This window comes from Acomys russatus, chromosome 1 (genome assembly GCF_903995435.1).
Source record: "Acomys russatus chromosome 1, mAcoRus1.1, whole genome shotgun sequence".
NCBI lineage: Eukaryota > Metazoa > Chordata > Mammalia > Rodentia > Muridae > Acomys > Acomys russatus.
The window spans coordinates 68,663,834-68,679,943 of NC_067137.1; the positions used below are offsets into that span (position 1 = coordinate 68,663,834).

At 37.1% G+C, this 16,110-nt stretch overlaps 1 protein-coding gene across 2 annotated transcripts in view; it reads left to right on the forward strand.

Moving 5' to 3' along the window:
• Mipol1 (mirror-image polydactyly 1) overlaps positions 1–9,252 on the forward strand; it is a 264,233-nt gene extending 254,981 nt beyond the window's left edge. The window contains exon 11 of one of the 2 annotated variants that reach the window (XM_051146465.1): positions 8,020–9,251. In XM_051146465.1, the coding sequence (XP_051002422.1) occupies positions 8,020–8,086 (67 nt within the window). In that variant the 3' untranslated portion in view covers positions 8,087–9,251. Of the gene's footprint in view, positions 1–8,019 lie in introns of both variants that reach the window. The other variant, XM_051146455.1, reaches the window with a different exon arrangement.
• Positions 9,253–16,110: the final 6,858 nt, after the last annotated feature.

The following is a 16,110-nucleotide window of genomic DNA, read 5'->3' on the forward strand; positions in this document are numbered from 1 at the left end:
AAAAGGTATACTAATATAGTAGCCAATGTCTTCCACTAAACTGTAGTCTGCAACCACATAGAGATGTGTCGTCAATCTTGTTCTTTTCCAGACTTTTACCTCTGTGTTTTCACCAGAAATCTGTATCTCCTACTCCTTGGGGGAAACTGAATCTAGCTGCCATGATTTCTGACAATTTCCTTCCTCCACACTTACAAAATTGTCTACAGCTGTATCCGCCTCACCTCTTTCCTGCTAGTCCCCAAGGAAAACTTGTCTAATCATTTTTTCCAGAGATTATCCTACAAATCCTGCTGTGACAACACTCTCTGAAACCTTACTTTTAAAAGTATCCTCTTTCTCCCTTAGATTTTTTAATCTTTCCATGGTCTCCTTTTCTATGATCCATAGATATATTCATATCCTGCATTGAAAACATTCCCCAGTGGTAACAGTCCTGTTTGTTTACTTGCTAGGTGAGCTTTTATTTAACAGCCTGTCTTTGCTTTTCTGGTTATGCTTCCTCAAACTTGGACAGCCATTAAAAATTATACCAAAGTGGTTGGCATTTTCTCTGTCAAATAAATATGCATCTTTCCTTTCAACCTTGTTTGTATGTGTGCGTTTGTGTATTGTTGTTTTATGACAATGTCTTACTATGTGACCTTGGCTGGCCTGGAACTTGCTATAGAGACAAAGGTGGCCTTGAACTCATAGAGATTCACCTGAGATTAAGTGCTGAGATTAAGGGTGTCCATGACGTTGGGCTCCTTCAACTTGCTTTAAAAGTAATCACCTCCCCCCTATTTATCGCTTCTTGAAGCCCTTGCACTTTATTTTGTGACACCAAATCAAGTTTTACTTCTCTGACTTCTTTCTCAGATTCTTTTCAAATATTTATTTTATATGCTGGCTTCATCTTGATTTTATCTCCTTCCCACCCTTGTTCTCCTTTTATTATTTTGTCCTCTAATCCAATGGTTCGCACCCTTCCTAATGCTGTGACCCTTTAATATAGTGCCTCATGCCATGGTGACCCCAACCATAACATTATTTTGTAGCTACCCCATAACTGCAATTTTGCTGTTGTTAGGACTCATGTATATCTGATATTCAACACCAAAAGGGTGGTGACTCACAGGTTAAGAATCTCTGCTCTAGACTTTGTCATGCCTTCCTGTGGGTTTGGTTGCAAACTAGAATAGAACCTACCTATGCCCTGCCTGGACAGTCTCATGCTCTTCTGTCTTCCAGCCCTTAGCCCATTATCCTGAGAAACCATAGCTCTGGTAGTACTTATTACACATCAAGTTTTTCCCACCTCTTCATATATGATTTATATAAATAATATATTATTTACTTCAAATATTATTTTCTCTGCCTGGTATTATATAAATAATATATTATTGCATTTATATATTATTTCTTCTGTTTAGAATGCCTATCAGAACTTGCTGGTATATGTCAACATGACACAAGCTAGAGTTATCTGAAAGGAGGGAAACTCAATTGAGAAAAGGCTTTTATAAGATCTGGCTATAAGGCATTTTCTTAATTAGTAATTGATACAGGAGGGCTCAGACCACTGTGGGTGGTGCCACTCCTAGATTCAACAAGAAAGCAGCCTGAGGAAGCCAATAAGCACCACCCCTCCATGGCCCCTGCATCAGCTCCTGTAGAAGGTGGTTTTTTTTTTTTCCTCCCATCCCTAAGCTACCGAAATAATGACTCATGAGACTCAAAATATTATTTACACATTCCTAAACCATATAGCTAGACTTCTCTGACTAGCTCGTAACTTAAAATAACCCACTTTACTAACCTACATTTTGCCATGTGGCTGGTTACCTGTGGTCAGGTACAAATCCTTTCTGTTTTCTGGTTGTCCCACCTCCTGTTTCCTGCCAGCGCTATAGGCCATCACATTTTTTATTGACAGATGTTGCATCCAAACAACTCACAAGATCTTCTCTCAACAAGCTCCTGCCTCCAGGTTACTGCCCTGTTTGAGTTCCTGACCTGATTTCCAAAACTGACACTAAATAAACCCTTTCCTCCCCAAGTTGCTTTTGGTCATAGTTTTTTATCACAAAGCAATAGTAACCCCGACAAACACACCCTCCTTCCCTGCTTTCCACTCCCTCCTTTTTTGAGGTGATTATTTTATTTCTTTTTAAAGACTAATTAAAGCATCACATAGTAACCTTTGCAAATCTGCCCACCACTTCCATACCAAACTAGATGCTACTTAATGGCTGTACTTAATCTTTCCTTATAACATTGGCTAATGATTGCTGATAAGGTGATCATTCTCACCTTGCTCCTAATTGCTCAGAAAATATTTGTTGACTAAACAGAAATCAGCGATTATCACAACTTTTTGAATCCAAGCATTTATTTAACACCCCACATACATGTCTCACCAAAACCTAAGATTTATAAGTGTCAAACAAAACTAATCCTTATAGGCAGAGCTCCTAGGAGAAATCTACTTTCCTCTGCATTGCCTTGGAGTTTTACTATTTACCTAGCCAACAATACCAGACCCAAGGGAGGCAGCCTTCTTGCATCTCCTGCTTTACCTTTTTACCCCCACAAACGTCACTAAGTACTTTTGAGCCTATATTCTACATGTCTTTCCAATACTTCCCCACCTTCCCATTTGCATTGCTGTAAATTCAGACCTAACTCAGGCCTTCAAGTATATGGTTGTTTAAATGTATTTTTATTTATTGTATATGTATGTGCCAGCTTGTCTGTATGTGCACCACTTGCATGTACATGCCCACAGAGGCCAGAAGAGGGCATCAATTCCTCAGGAACTGCAAGTATGGCTGGTTATGAGCCACGGAATGGGGGTGTTGAGAGCTGAACCTGGGTCCACACAACAGCAAGTGTTCTTAGCCACTTCGCCATCTCTCCAACCCTGATGTTTTTATCGTAATACAACATAACAAAATCTACAAGGTTAACCATTTTTAGTTTTAAAGTTCAGTGACATTCAGATTGTAGAACTCACTGCTATTCATCAGGATAAGGAGCCAGCTCACCTGTAGGCTAAGTAATCTCTAGCCAGTCTTTAGATCGTAGATTCATCAATGAGCTCCAGGTTCATTGGGGGACCCAGTATCAAAATCCAAGGTGGGAAAAATGGAGGTCGAAGACACTCAGTGTCACCTCTAGCCTCCACACATGTAGGCATATACACACATACACACATAGAGCAAAAGTGATAAATTAGATTATCATTTAAAAATCTAATGTAAGAAAGCTAGTTTTAGCGGCAAAATAAATTTAGTGAGAACTAGAGGCTCAGGGAGTTTCTTGTGAAATTTTGTTTCCTAGGAATGTCAGAAGCTGTACGTGACTCTCTTCTCATAGTCTCATGAGCTGCTGGGATCAGAGGTTGGTGCCACCAGGCTTGCCTTAGGTTGCACTTTAGAACACAATTTCCATATTGATTCATAGGAGAGTATGAGAATTCTTACTGTATCTGGTCTTACAGAATGAGTTCAAGGCTAACCTGAACAACTAGTCAGACCCCATTTTAAAATAAAAAGTAAAAAGATCTGGGGATATATTCCAGTTGTAGAGCATTTATCTTGTTTCACAGGGCCCTGACGCAATCCCTAGTACTGAAGAGAGGGAAAGTGGCTCCTATAAGCCAGCTGTTTACTTGGATACAAGCCAGTTAACTTTTAGGAATCTGTTCTGTCTGCTCTCTGCCATTATAATAAATTATCCAGTTAGTAACAGTAATTATGTTCCATAACAATTGAGACCGAAAGCAGAAGGGTCTTGATACTCTTGTCAAGCGAAAGATGAAGGACGTTGGTAGTTAGGCCACCACTATATGCCAGTTCTAACACCCACTAGCTGCATGGCACTGATCAAACTCCCCACGGTAGCCTTTGTTTCTGTTATTTGATTATAATATCTTCTCTACAGAGTTATAATGAATATGAATGTGTGAATAAATGACTTCTCAAGACTTCTTGGCACAAGACATTACTCATTTACTATTACTTACATGCAGAATATATCACAGGATTCATTCATAGTAAAACATGTGAGCAAAACATACAAAAATGGTCAATAACTTATAGATTATATTTTATAGAAAAGTTAATTTCATTATAGTGCATATGTAATTATATAACAACAAAGAAAAGATTAAATTCTTAATTGGAAAAACAGGATTTCTACCAAAATAGTTATAAATTTAGTTTTCAAGTTGTATAGATATTCCATTAAAACAAATAATAGATTTAACCATTTATTATTTCCTAAGTGAATTAGCATGAACTTACTTCTTTGCAAAGAATTCTTGATAAAACAGTTAAATGTACAAGCAAATTCTTTTCCAGCTTGGAATTGGAGGAGGGCTGTAATTATCCTACAAACACAGATGGTCCACTACCATGTGATCTGAAATTTATGGAGTTCTGGTAACACAAACATTAAAGGACACACCTCTAAGCTGAAGACAAGGGAAGAAGGCTTGCTTTTGCCACCATTTGCCTCACAGCCCATAGGAGATTTTTCTTGTCAGTCCTTCGCTTACTTCATTTTCAAGTCCGAAAACTCGTAGTCCTCACACAGCTCTTTCCTCAGCCCATGGGCTCTCATGGGTATACTATTGATTAATATAAAACAGAGTGTGTTCTAGTGAGCTGTGTGAGTTTTTAAAAATAGGACTAGCCTACAGGCAAATCCTGTAAGATGTTCAGCATACATGCCTGCCTTCCTGTTGGCACAGCCTCTGATTGGCAGGTGTATTCCATTCCTTACAGGAACAAATAAGTGCTTTATTGTGTTTCAGAAGTCGGTGTGTTCTTACAAAACGAAGTTTTAATTGACATTTTTCTCATTTCTGAGATCAAATTTTCACAAATCAGTCAACCTGGATAAGCTGAGAATGTGGTTGATGTCCTAATTGTTGAAATATGGTAGAGGCATTGCAAAATGTGATACTCAAGTATTTCCTCCTAACCTCTTACCTTAGCAAGATGCCCTCGTGTACAAAGCGGAAAGAAGGGTAAAACAAGTTTGTCTATAAAGGAGAAACCAGAGAGTACAGTGTAGATTTGTGTGAGCAGTTTGGTACCCTTCTGACTCTGGTTCTATAGTAATAATAAGAACATTACCTAGTAGAGCTTACTTTTATTTTTATGAGGAACTGTTTTCTTCCTAGTTAGTACTATGAATGTTATGGGGCAGGGACATGTTTCATTAACTAAAAAATAATAGTCATGCTAATAATGGATTTAAATATTAATGGTTTGCTAAGGTTTCTCCTGGGAATCATTTGTTACAAGTTGATTGCAGGCCTCGCTCAGGTTGTAGTTCAGTGGTATAGCACATGCCTAGCATTCACAAGACCCTGGATTTGATCCTAACACGGTCCAAAAAGAAGCTAATGTAAGTTTTAACTAGATTTTAACAATAAACTCTTAGCATCTATCTCTTCCACAATTCAAGCTAATAAAACTTTCCCTTGAAGGATTTATGTAGTCCCATCAATCATAATCTTGGGAGTTCATCAGGTAAGTCTGCTTCACTATTTAGCAATTCCCAACTAATACAGACTAACTGTGAAAGCAATGAGTTTTTCCATGAATTTTATTTTTTTCTCAGAATTAATTTTTATTCAGTATAACTCAAACTTTTATTTGTACTGTATCATGTATGTCCATATATCTTATTTTCAATTTTAAAGTTTTAGTTAAAATGTTCCATACAAGTATGAATTGTACATTTATGTGTACCCTCCTCATGCCTTTGCATTTTCCATTTGTCCCTTCCCCTCCAATTTGTCCGTTTGGTACCTAAGACAATTTTATTTCTACTTTATTATCACATATAAAATCCAGGAAGCTCAAATAATAAAAATAGGCTATTTGTGTTTCTGAAATTGGCTTAAATTTCTTTTTTTTTCTTTTTTTAATTAAGTACATTTATTTTATTACTCATGTATAAAACAAACTACATACCCAGCCGACAGCAAAGAAGATGATGAGCATCGAAGAGCCTCCTTATGGAGATGGCTTCAAATGTGGCAAACCAGCCACTGGGCAAAATGTCCTCATTCCTGCCACGAACAGAATTTTGCCCAAAAAATGGGCAAGCTTAGATGCAGGCAGAGTTGATGGCCACACTCTGCCAAGACAGGGTAAGCAAATCCTCAATAGTTCCTGCCCTGAGAATAAGTCTGGCAGAGATATCAGGCCAAAAGGCCGAAGATGAGGCTCCAGCGTTATAGAGTGTTGGGTGACTGTTCAGGCAGTAAACCGTCTAAGTCATTTTGTTCATTTTGGAAGTTGCTAACTCGCATTGCTGGTTCACTCAGGGATTTAAGTTCATCCCTTCTCAAGTCTCTGAGGGGCATTGAAGGCCAGAGAGTATAGTTTTACAATCAAGTTTAGTTGGTTGGGGAATAAGATCTTTTTACATCAAGGTAAAGAAGTTAAGTTATTAGAGTTAATATAGGATAGATATTGAATTTCATTCATAAATTTAGACCCAACAAAACAGGAAAGACATTTAACTTCAAGCTGGACGAATACAAATGGCCAAACCACTATGAATGTAACATTTATAAAACTCACGATTGTCAAATGGTTCTTTCATGAATTTTCTAATTCAGGTATTTGTTCCCTGAGACTGTTTTTAGTGACTCTACATTACCCACATGTAATTTATACCACTGAAAAACAATAATAAACTTTGTTAAGATTTATGCCAGATGTGGTGGCACACACCTTTAATCCCAGAACTAGGTAGGCAGAGGCAGGCAGATCTCTGTGAGTTCGTTTGAGGCAAGCCTGGTCTACAAAGCAAGGCTACACAGAGAAACCCTGACTTGAGTACAACAAAAAATTGTATTTCGTCGAGGCCATTGCTCCATCTCTCAAAGCTAATCTCCTGGGGCTCTGAGTGCCTTTGCACTGACTGCTGATTGCAAGACCCTTGCTCTATGCAGTGATCCAATACGTATGCTCTTGTCTCCAAAGCTGTATGCCAATGACTTGTCTATCCCCTACTGCACTCTCAAACAGTCTTTAGTGTCTTGCTCTGCACTTTGTTTATTTGCAGAAGACCATATAAATGAGGCAGATTGGAGCAGAAAAGACTGTTGCTCACTGGACTTTGTGGAAGGACCACAGGACCGTTGGTTTTCATTTATAAAGAAAATTTTTCTATATATGACATCAAGAGAGAGATTTGGTTGTATTTTTGTGCTTCTAGTAAAAAATAAATAAATAAAAGAAACTGAACTACTGTCTGTCTCCATTGTTTTTTGTTAAGCAAGTCTAGCTGCCCACACGCTGTGCTTTTTCTCCATACAGTAGGCAGAGAGCACTGCAGAATGGACTTCTGAACTCGGGGTGGTTGTCAGTTTAATTAGCAGGTTTTTTAATCAACTAAAAAAATTACTTTTCTCCAATCAAAATGCATGTGTGTAGGTAAATCCCAGCCTGTAGTACTCAGAATAGAAACTTTTAAATATAGCACTGGAAGTCTGGTTTTTATCAGTGTCATTTCATGTATGTGTTTTATGCTACTAAAACATTAAATTTTTTCATGTCTTTATTATAATCAGCTGACTGAAAAAAAGAAACAGATTTGGTGTGTTCAAGAATACATCTAAGATTGTTATTATGTCTATATTAAAAGATATGTTTCTCTTAGAAAAATCTCCTTGAAGCTGCTCCTGCCTTGATATGCCATCTTTGTCTTTACATCGTAGACAATTCATTCACAACTCTTATACAAGTAGATAAATATATTCAAATGAGTGCTCTATATATTTTGTGTAGCATCTAACTAACATAATCAACGATAGGAATTAAAATGTGTGATGTGCTGTGTTTTAACCCCAAATTTTTATCACTCTGTGTGTCTCTCACTTACAGTAATGCTTTGTTTCTTAGCATGACTACCAGTATCACTTGGTCACAAGCACATACTGTTCTTTGTAGCCAGAATATTCCCAATAATGACTGCACTTCTTTTTCCTCTTTCCCTGTCCCTTCTTAGGTTGGAAAGGCTGGTGGATGTCCTGAGGAAGAAGGTTGGAACAGGGACTATGAGGACAGTGATCTGACTGAAAAACGCCCAGTCTGGGGGAAGCAGTCACATCTGGTGACCAGGCTGCCTCATTCAACACTGTGTAAACACTAAAAGCCTTAACTTAGCAAACAGTTGTTAGAAGTGGGACGCTCCAACCACATTCCAAGCTGAGATAAAATCAGATCACAAATGTTTAACCACTTTGCTGCTGACTTCAGTTATTTAGCCAAATATATTAACTACAGGCTTTTACCAACTATAACGTTGCAGCTTATTTTGTAGTAATTTTATATTTGTGACTTTAATGTAAATCTTTTACCAGGAATACTATATAATCGTGTGAAGTCAGTCAGGATTGTACCCTCGCATATGGCCCTTTCTGAATCAAAGTGCAGCAGAGTAAATATTGTCCAAGCCTTAATCCACTGTGTTAGGTCAAAACTTCAAATAAATGCGTTTTCAGTATAGAGTATATTTCTTAACTGATGGGAGAAACTCAGACATGAGAGAATGTAGACTACATTCAATGTATGTATTCAGTTTTTATTTTTAATATTGAAGAAGAAGTATAGATGTCAAGAATTAAATGTATAATTTGCTTTAATAGTGCATTAAGATGGCAGTCACCAAGGCATGATTTTTATTTTGCTATAAATAATATACACTGTTTTAATAAAAAAGGTTATTGATGTTATGCATAAATATTATTTGTAATTTCTAATGTTGAGTCCAGGTAATTATCTAGGCATCACTTAAGCTGTAGAATTAGTCAAGTTTCTGCTCATAGTCTGTGACACTTTTGGCTTGAAAATTAGCATGAGTCAGTCAGCATGTCTCTATCCTAAAGGCAAGAAGACATCAAACCTGTTAGCATTCTTATTATTTTTTAGATTATGATTTTTGCTGTGGTGGAAGAGAATCTAATACATAATAAACAAAAATAATTTCCAATATAAGAACTTAGAAAAATCATTCTTGCAATTTGGTTCAAATGTTCCACTTTTGAATTTATTTAAGATATAAAATAATAAAAGCATGGCAGCCACTTCTCATCATCTTATGTTATGAATATTTGTGGAATATAGTGTCAGTTTTACAGGTTGGATAGCTGAAAGGCCATACTTGGATCAGGATGAATTGAACAAAAAAAATAATGAATGAGTTAATGAAAATTTTATAGGCAGAAACTTTTCAAAGTTCCTAATTCATCTATAAGATTAAGCTAAATTATTTATCATCATTTCCTACTTTCAGGATAAATATAACAAGAATGATAAACTATACCACTCCTTCATATCCTATTGGAAGTATCCATTTTATTTCTTTTTGACTCTATAGAATATTTCAAGGTCCTTTATCATAGATGAAATACGAATCATAACACTAATAAAACCTTATTTACTTGTTACTAAATCAGTAAAATGAAATTAACTGATAATTCTATCTCACTGCACTCAAATTTGAAATTTACTCATGTTGCATGTTCTTAGTGATTTTAAACTATGAGAATCAGAAGGTAAAGGTTAGCGAGCATTAAAACTAGACATTCGCGCTTGTCTCACAGTCACATAGAGCGTCACAGCCTTGGTAGACAGACCACTACTTCCACATGGAAGCTAGTGTTTTAGGTGCTTACTCTTAGGCTTTGCGACAGCTCCCTGGGCGAAGACATGACATCTTTTAAGTCACCCAGGGGCTATGAGTAAGTAAAGATAATATCCATCCCTGGATACTCTCAACATAGTCACAAGTAAAGTTGAATTTTCAATTTAGTCTGAAGAGACAAAAAGTTTCCTTACGTTATTTACTCTGAAGTCTTAGAGCGCAGAGTGCAAATAACAACATTTTACAACTTCTAAAACCTCACTTGGAGCAACCGGTTCCTGTACAGCTGTACAGAGTAAGATATTGTAAAATGAAACTCATAAAACAAGTCTAACGTCCACCACATTTCAATGCAGGTGCCTCACAGCATTGAAAAATGTCCCAGGCAGCTTTTGCCTTGATTTCTTACACTTTAAAATGCCCACCAACACTCTTTATATGAACGAATAACCAGAATCACTGAAAATCGCTCTGCCACTTATTAAAAAACAGTGCGACTGCTGAAGAGTTCCACTCTGCACAGTGCTGCCTTGAGTTCGTCTTACACATTGCCAAGTGCGCTCCTAGAATAGCAGGAGAGCTCGCTTCTTAAAAAATAAGCAAGTCATTTAAAGAAAAGAATACTGTTGGCTGTAACACTTGATCAGCAAAATCATCATTTCACATCTTTTTTATTTGACTCTACCAATAGCTGCATGGTAATTGTGACACAAATTTCAGAATTGACTTTATTGGTTAATAGCCATTGTTAATTACATTTCTTCTGGTGAGAAAATAAATGCAGAACCTTTTGGAACCTCCCAGAAGACTGAGGTCTTATAACTACTCTCCACTAAACTATAGGTCTCATGTATACCCAATATTTTTCTTTTCAATTTTTCAAATATTTTATTGATTCCTTGAGTATTTCCAACAATGTATTTTAATCATATTTACCCCTAAGTCCTCCCCTTAGCTCCTTCCAGATCCTCCCCCACATCCCCACCTGCACCAACTTTGGATCTTTTTCTTTTTTAATTTAATAACCTAGCAACCTCAGTTTGTGCTGTCCACATAATTATTGGTGTGGGGCCATCCACTGTAGCATAGCAAAGATCTTAATACCTGCTACTTCGGAGATGTCTTACTGGTCAAGTCATTCACTGCTCTTACAGAAACGGCGAGTTTGGTTCCTAGCACCCAAGTCGGGTGCTTCATAACTTCATATAACTCTGGTCCAGGGAATCCAACACCCTCTGACCCCCATAGGCACCTGTATGCACACAAGACCCATAGAACTCCAGAAGGCACACACACACAACCATAAATAAATAAAATAGGCAGCATTTAGAAGCAATGTCTTGAAAGATAAGATTTTAACATCTGTAATTTCTGCTACTCTTGTCCCATTTACTCTCTGCACATATGCATGAATTCTCTAGTAATCTAAAGAGTATGTACATCTCTTTCTGTGTAGTTTGACATGGACTAAACACATAAATCCTTGACATTATTGTCACCCCTGTGTACTGTGCAGCAGCATGTGCTTTGCCTCAGCCTTCAATTAAACATAGGCCAAAGGTGTTCTGAACTATTTTAGTTTGGCCTGATGCTAAAACCCAACACTGCAGAGTTACAAAGTGGTAGAGTATATTTCCAATGCATTCTGCTTCCTATAGCACATATTTGATTAAACCAGTTACAGCAAAGTGATGGGTGACAAGCAAAATATAAGCACTACAACAAATTAATGATTAATGTGATAACTTTGATTTTGATAAATAGGCCATTGTGTTTGAAGGTACTTAAAGTAATTAAAAATGATTTTTGAAATAAATATATTAAGCTTCTATTTAGTGTATTTCCTGATGCAAATAAACTGAAAAATCTCATTGGTAAGATACTAATTGAATTTGTTTATTTCACCAAAAAAAAAAAATGTTGAAAAAGATTTATAGCTTCAATATGAAAAGGGTTACATAGAAATAAATTTGCATATTTTTTAGAGGTTGTGATAACTTATTGAAGTTTCTACCTTCAAACAGTGATTATGCATAAGGCATTACATGATGAAATAACCATGACAGATGTTCGGTCATCTTGCATATTTAGTTTGTGTATACAGAGATTTTTCACATATATTAGTGTGTTTTTGGTAACTCATTTACAGCAAGCTAACTTCTGTATTTCTTTCTTGCTTACATAACCACAAATACACACAAAAGCACATTTGCCTCTTCAGACTTGATTTGTAAGTCAGTTGTGAGGCTCCAGCCAGTTCAGCATTTTGTGCATGTTTTATTGGAAGTGCATGTGGTTTCTGGGGCTTTTAAACAAATACATGAAATGGTTGAAAGATTTATATTGTCCATGCTTAGCTAAATATGTCATCTCTAGAAACGATGTGATTTATTTTGGCACTGTTCTAAAACTCAAATATTTTAAACATTTGTTAAGTTGGAGCTTGCACATTTGAACTAGTAGCATACGTTCCAAACTAGCGTCTCAAGTTACCACACTTCTTGTAATCCTTTTACTGAAATGCCCTTGCTGAAAAGCTTTTCTCTTTCACTGTGTTCTTTAGTATGAGTTTAAATGTATAAAGGTTGAAGTTGTTTTTAGTGAAGGTCTTCATAAATAAAATTTGACAATGATAAATGTGCATTTTTAAAAATCATTAAGATGATTTATACTAATGAGAATCCTTTTTAGAAGCCTTATTATGCGTTGTCTTGACTTTGTTGTTTTCTAATGTGTTTTCAGAACATGCTGGTACTTTAGAAGCCACCAGTCTAACCATCCAGTTATTAACAAGGGTATATTTTAATGCACCAACTCAAGTATCTAAAATGTTTGTTTACTTTTTATTCACATAAAACATCCTATCTCCAATTCTATGTGTTTTAATACAGTTCCTACACATTAATCTCCACCAGATTAACAACTGTACAATCCTGAAGACATTGTACTGGTTGTGTATTGTGAAATATATTGCAGTGAGGAAGATCACGTTGCTATCAAACTCTTTATTATTTCCTTAATGAAGATAAAAGTTGATATGAGCAAACATATTAGGTACCCTACAAGCCTCTCAGAACTGTTTGATTCTGAACTGACGTTCCTCCCCACTGAGTCTCTGGAGCTGCAGCATGAGCTGGGCTACATGGTACCTCAGATTCCAGGGCAGGCATCTACCCCCAGCATCTCTTCTATGGGCCACAGTTTTGCTCTTTTGTTGCACTTGTCAAGTGCGCTTGTTTGGTTCTTTGTGTGGCAAAATCTGTGCTCAATATATATGCATCCTTATGTTTCTCGAAAATTTCCTGTCACTGTGTCTGCTACAAACTATAGATAAGTTACAATAATAAAATATTCTTAAAATATTTAATGGAACAATATTGGGATAGGAAGAAAAGAGCCTAATGTCATGTTGTAGATCTATTTCTAACTTTTTGAGGAACCTCCATACTCATTTCCATTCTGGCTGCACTAGCTTGCACTCCCACCAGCAGTAAACAAATGTTCCCATTGCTCAAAATCCATGCCAGCATTTGTCATCATTTGTTTTCTATTTGGTTTTGTTTTTAGTTTTGTTTTGGGTGTTTTTTGCTTGGTTTGGTTTGGTTGGTTTAGCTTGAATTTGTTTGTTTGGTTGGTTGGTTGATTGGTGGGGTTTTTTTTTTTTGTTGTTGTTTTTCTTTTGTTGTTTGGTTGGGTTTTGTTTAAGTGGTTAAGGTGCTTTTGCCATTCTAACTAGAGTAAGTTGAAATATCAATTAAGTTTTTAATTTGTATTTTTGATGGATAATTATGTTGAATGTTTTACAATGTGTTTCATCTTTTATGAACTCTCAGTTTCTTGTGAGATATACACAGTGGACGGTGTATTCTACTACAGAGACAGCTTCCCACCTGTGGTCACTGATGCTGTGTTCTCAATAGCTAAGAAATGAAAATACCCTAGATGTCCATCAGCTGATGAATAGACCATGAAAATGTGGTAATTTCACATAGAACATTATTCCACTGAAAAGGAAACTAAAATAATGAAATTTGGTAACAGCAGTTCTGAGTGAGGTAACCCAGACCCAGGACAACAATTATCACGTGGAGCCTCTCATTTGTAGATGCCAGCTTTGAACCTTCAGATACATTTCATCTGGAATACTCACGAGGTTAGTAAGTTAATATGCGGCCATTAAGCGGTGTTTTTCAAGGGAGGATAGAAATAGCAGCTGTGACGTCTTAAAGAGCAATAATGGAACAGGAGGGGTTAAACTCGGGTAATAGTGGGAGGATAGGGTAAAGCAGGTGATACAGGGAGGGATAACACTAAAACTCACAAAGATCATATGGAAATCTATGTAGAAGCATATATATTTCTGTTGTATGATAACTCCATATATATATATATATATATATATATATATATATATATATATATATATATAATAATTTCCTTACTGTATATCACAGGCTAATGAATAAGATGCCCAGTCTCACCTCATTTCAAGTTGTTGGCCAGTGAAATCCCATAGACACCACCCCTTAACCATTATGGAATATTGGAAATGCTCTTCATTACCCTTAAGAACTTAGTAGTAAGATTCTATTGCTGAGCTCAGTCCTGATGTGACTTGATGGGCTGGGGCAGGTTGGTGTTGAGGGGCTCCGCTTTTCTGAGTGGTGGGAGGAGTAGGAGGAAAAGAGAGGGAGGGTGAGACTGGGAGGAGAAGAGGGAGATAGCTATGATTTGGATGTAAAGTGAATTTACTAAATAATTTTAAAAGATTTTATTGCTGAAGATACCACATACTTGAGTCATAGAACACGAAGAACTCAAGCTGCTACTGACCTGGAAGTTTCATCTCTACTGACAGGCTTTTGCGGTGCTAGAAGGTGATATGCAAACTACCAGAAAAGGAGAGTGATCATCGGCCTTATCCAGATGTGAACTCTGAGAAGTATAAAACCAGACAGCCTGGTAGTGTATGCCCACTGTGTAATAATGTCATGATTGTCATGGGAATAACCAACCATCGTCTGTACCGAGAACCTGTGGCTATCCAGGACATAGTCCCTAGGGCAGAGCCTACTACAACTACTCTGTTAATGGCACAGCATTAAAATGACTCCTAATGACTTATTATAACCGTAGATTATTGCATCTCTCAACCATCTCTAGAGAAGCTTTTTTTTTTTTTTTTTTTTTACAATACTTGGCAGTTAACACAAGGATCCATAACTGGTCAAGGTGCAGAGAATAAGAGACTGCAATATGCTGTGCTTAAATGAGACATGTGTATCACACCCCTCCTCCCAAGGCTCAGGATTGTTTCAGAGGAGAGAGCAGAAAGATTTGTAAGAGCCAGAGGTAGTGGATGGCTTACAAGGAAACAGTACCATCCAGACCCAGCATGACAGTTGCACATATGAAATTCCAGTGGTTATGATAGCATACTCAAGACCTGTACAAGCTAAACCAGATTTTTTTTTTTTAATCCTAGCACGTAGATAGAGGGGAGGCTGTCTTCTCTCCAGTGAGGTTTTTTTTTTTTTTTTTTTTTTTTGCATCAAAGATGAAATACAAGCAGTCAATAAACATGAATAAAATGTTCATATTCACTGGCCATCAGAAAAATCGAAATTAAAGCTTTGTTGAGATTCCATATCAGCCCACTCAAAATGGCAGTCATTAGAGGGAAAAATAATGGGTAGATGGGTCAATAGGTAAAATGTTCACTTGAACGCATGAGGACCTACCTGAGTTCAGAGGTCCGTCCTAGAACACAGCTAGAATGGCAGGGCACAGGAAGATACTTCGCCACACACTGTCTACTCCAGTCTCGCCAAGGCAATGGTCTATAGCTTCAGTGAGAGGCCTTGACTCCATAAAAATATGCTCAAAGGAGACAAGTGAGTGAGTCAGACAGTTTCATGTTAGTCTCTGGCCTTCACACATACCTCTAGGCGTGAGTACACATGCCAGTGCACGCACACAAACAAAAGGAAGAGATGGGGGAGAAGGAATCAAGAAAGCAAATGCTGGTGAGGGTGTGTACACTGCTAGTGCAAATGTAAACTGTGCCAGCCACTGTGGAAGTCAGAATGGGGATGTCTCCAAATATATCTAACATATGACCCAGATTTACTACTTCTGGTCATTTGCCCAAGGACCTCAAGTCAACACATCACAGACAGTTGCACATCAGTGTTTGTTGAAGCACTGTTCACAATGGTTGAGCTATTAAACCAATACTGGATAAGGAATAGATAAGAGAAATGGGGCATATATACACAGTAGAATTTTCAGCCATAAAGAATTGGTTCTGTTATTCAAAGGAAACTGGCTGCTCCTGGAGCTGTAGTTAAGACAGGCTCAGGGACAAATTATTGAATGTGTAGTTCCTAGACTTTATATACACACATGAAATCATGTGAGTGGGTATGACATGAAAATCGAGAATCTGTCTGA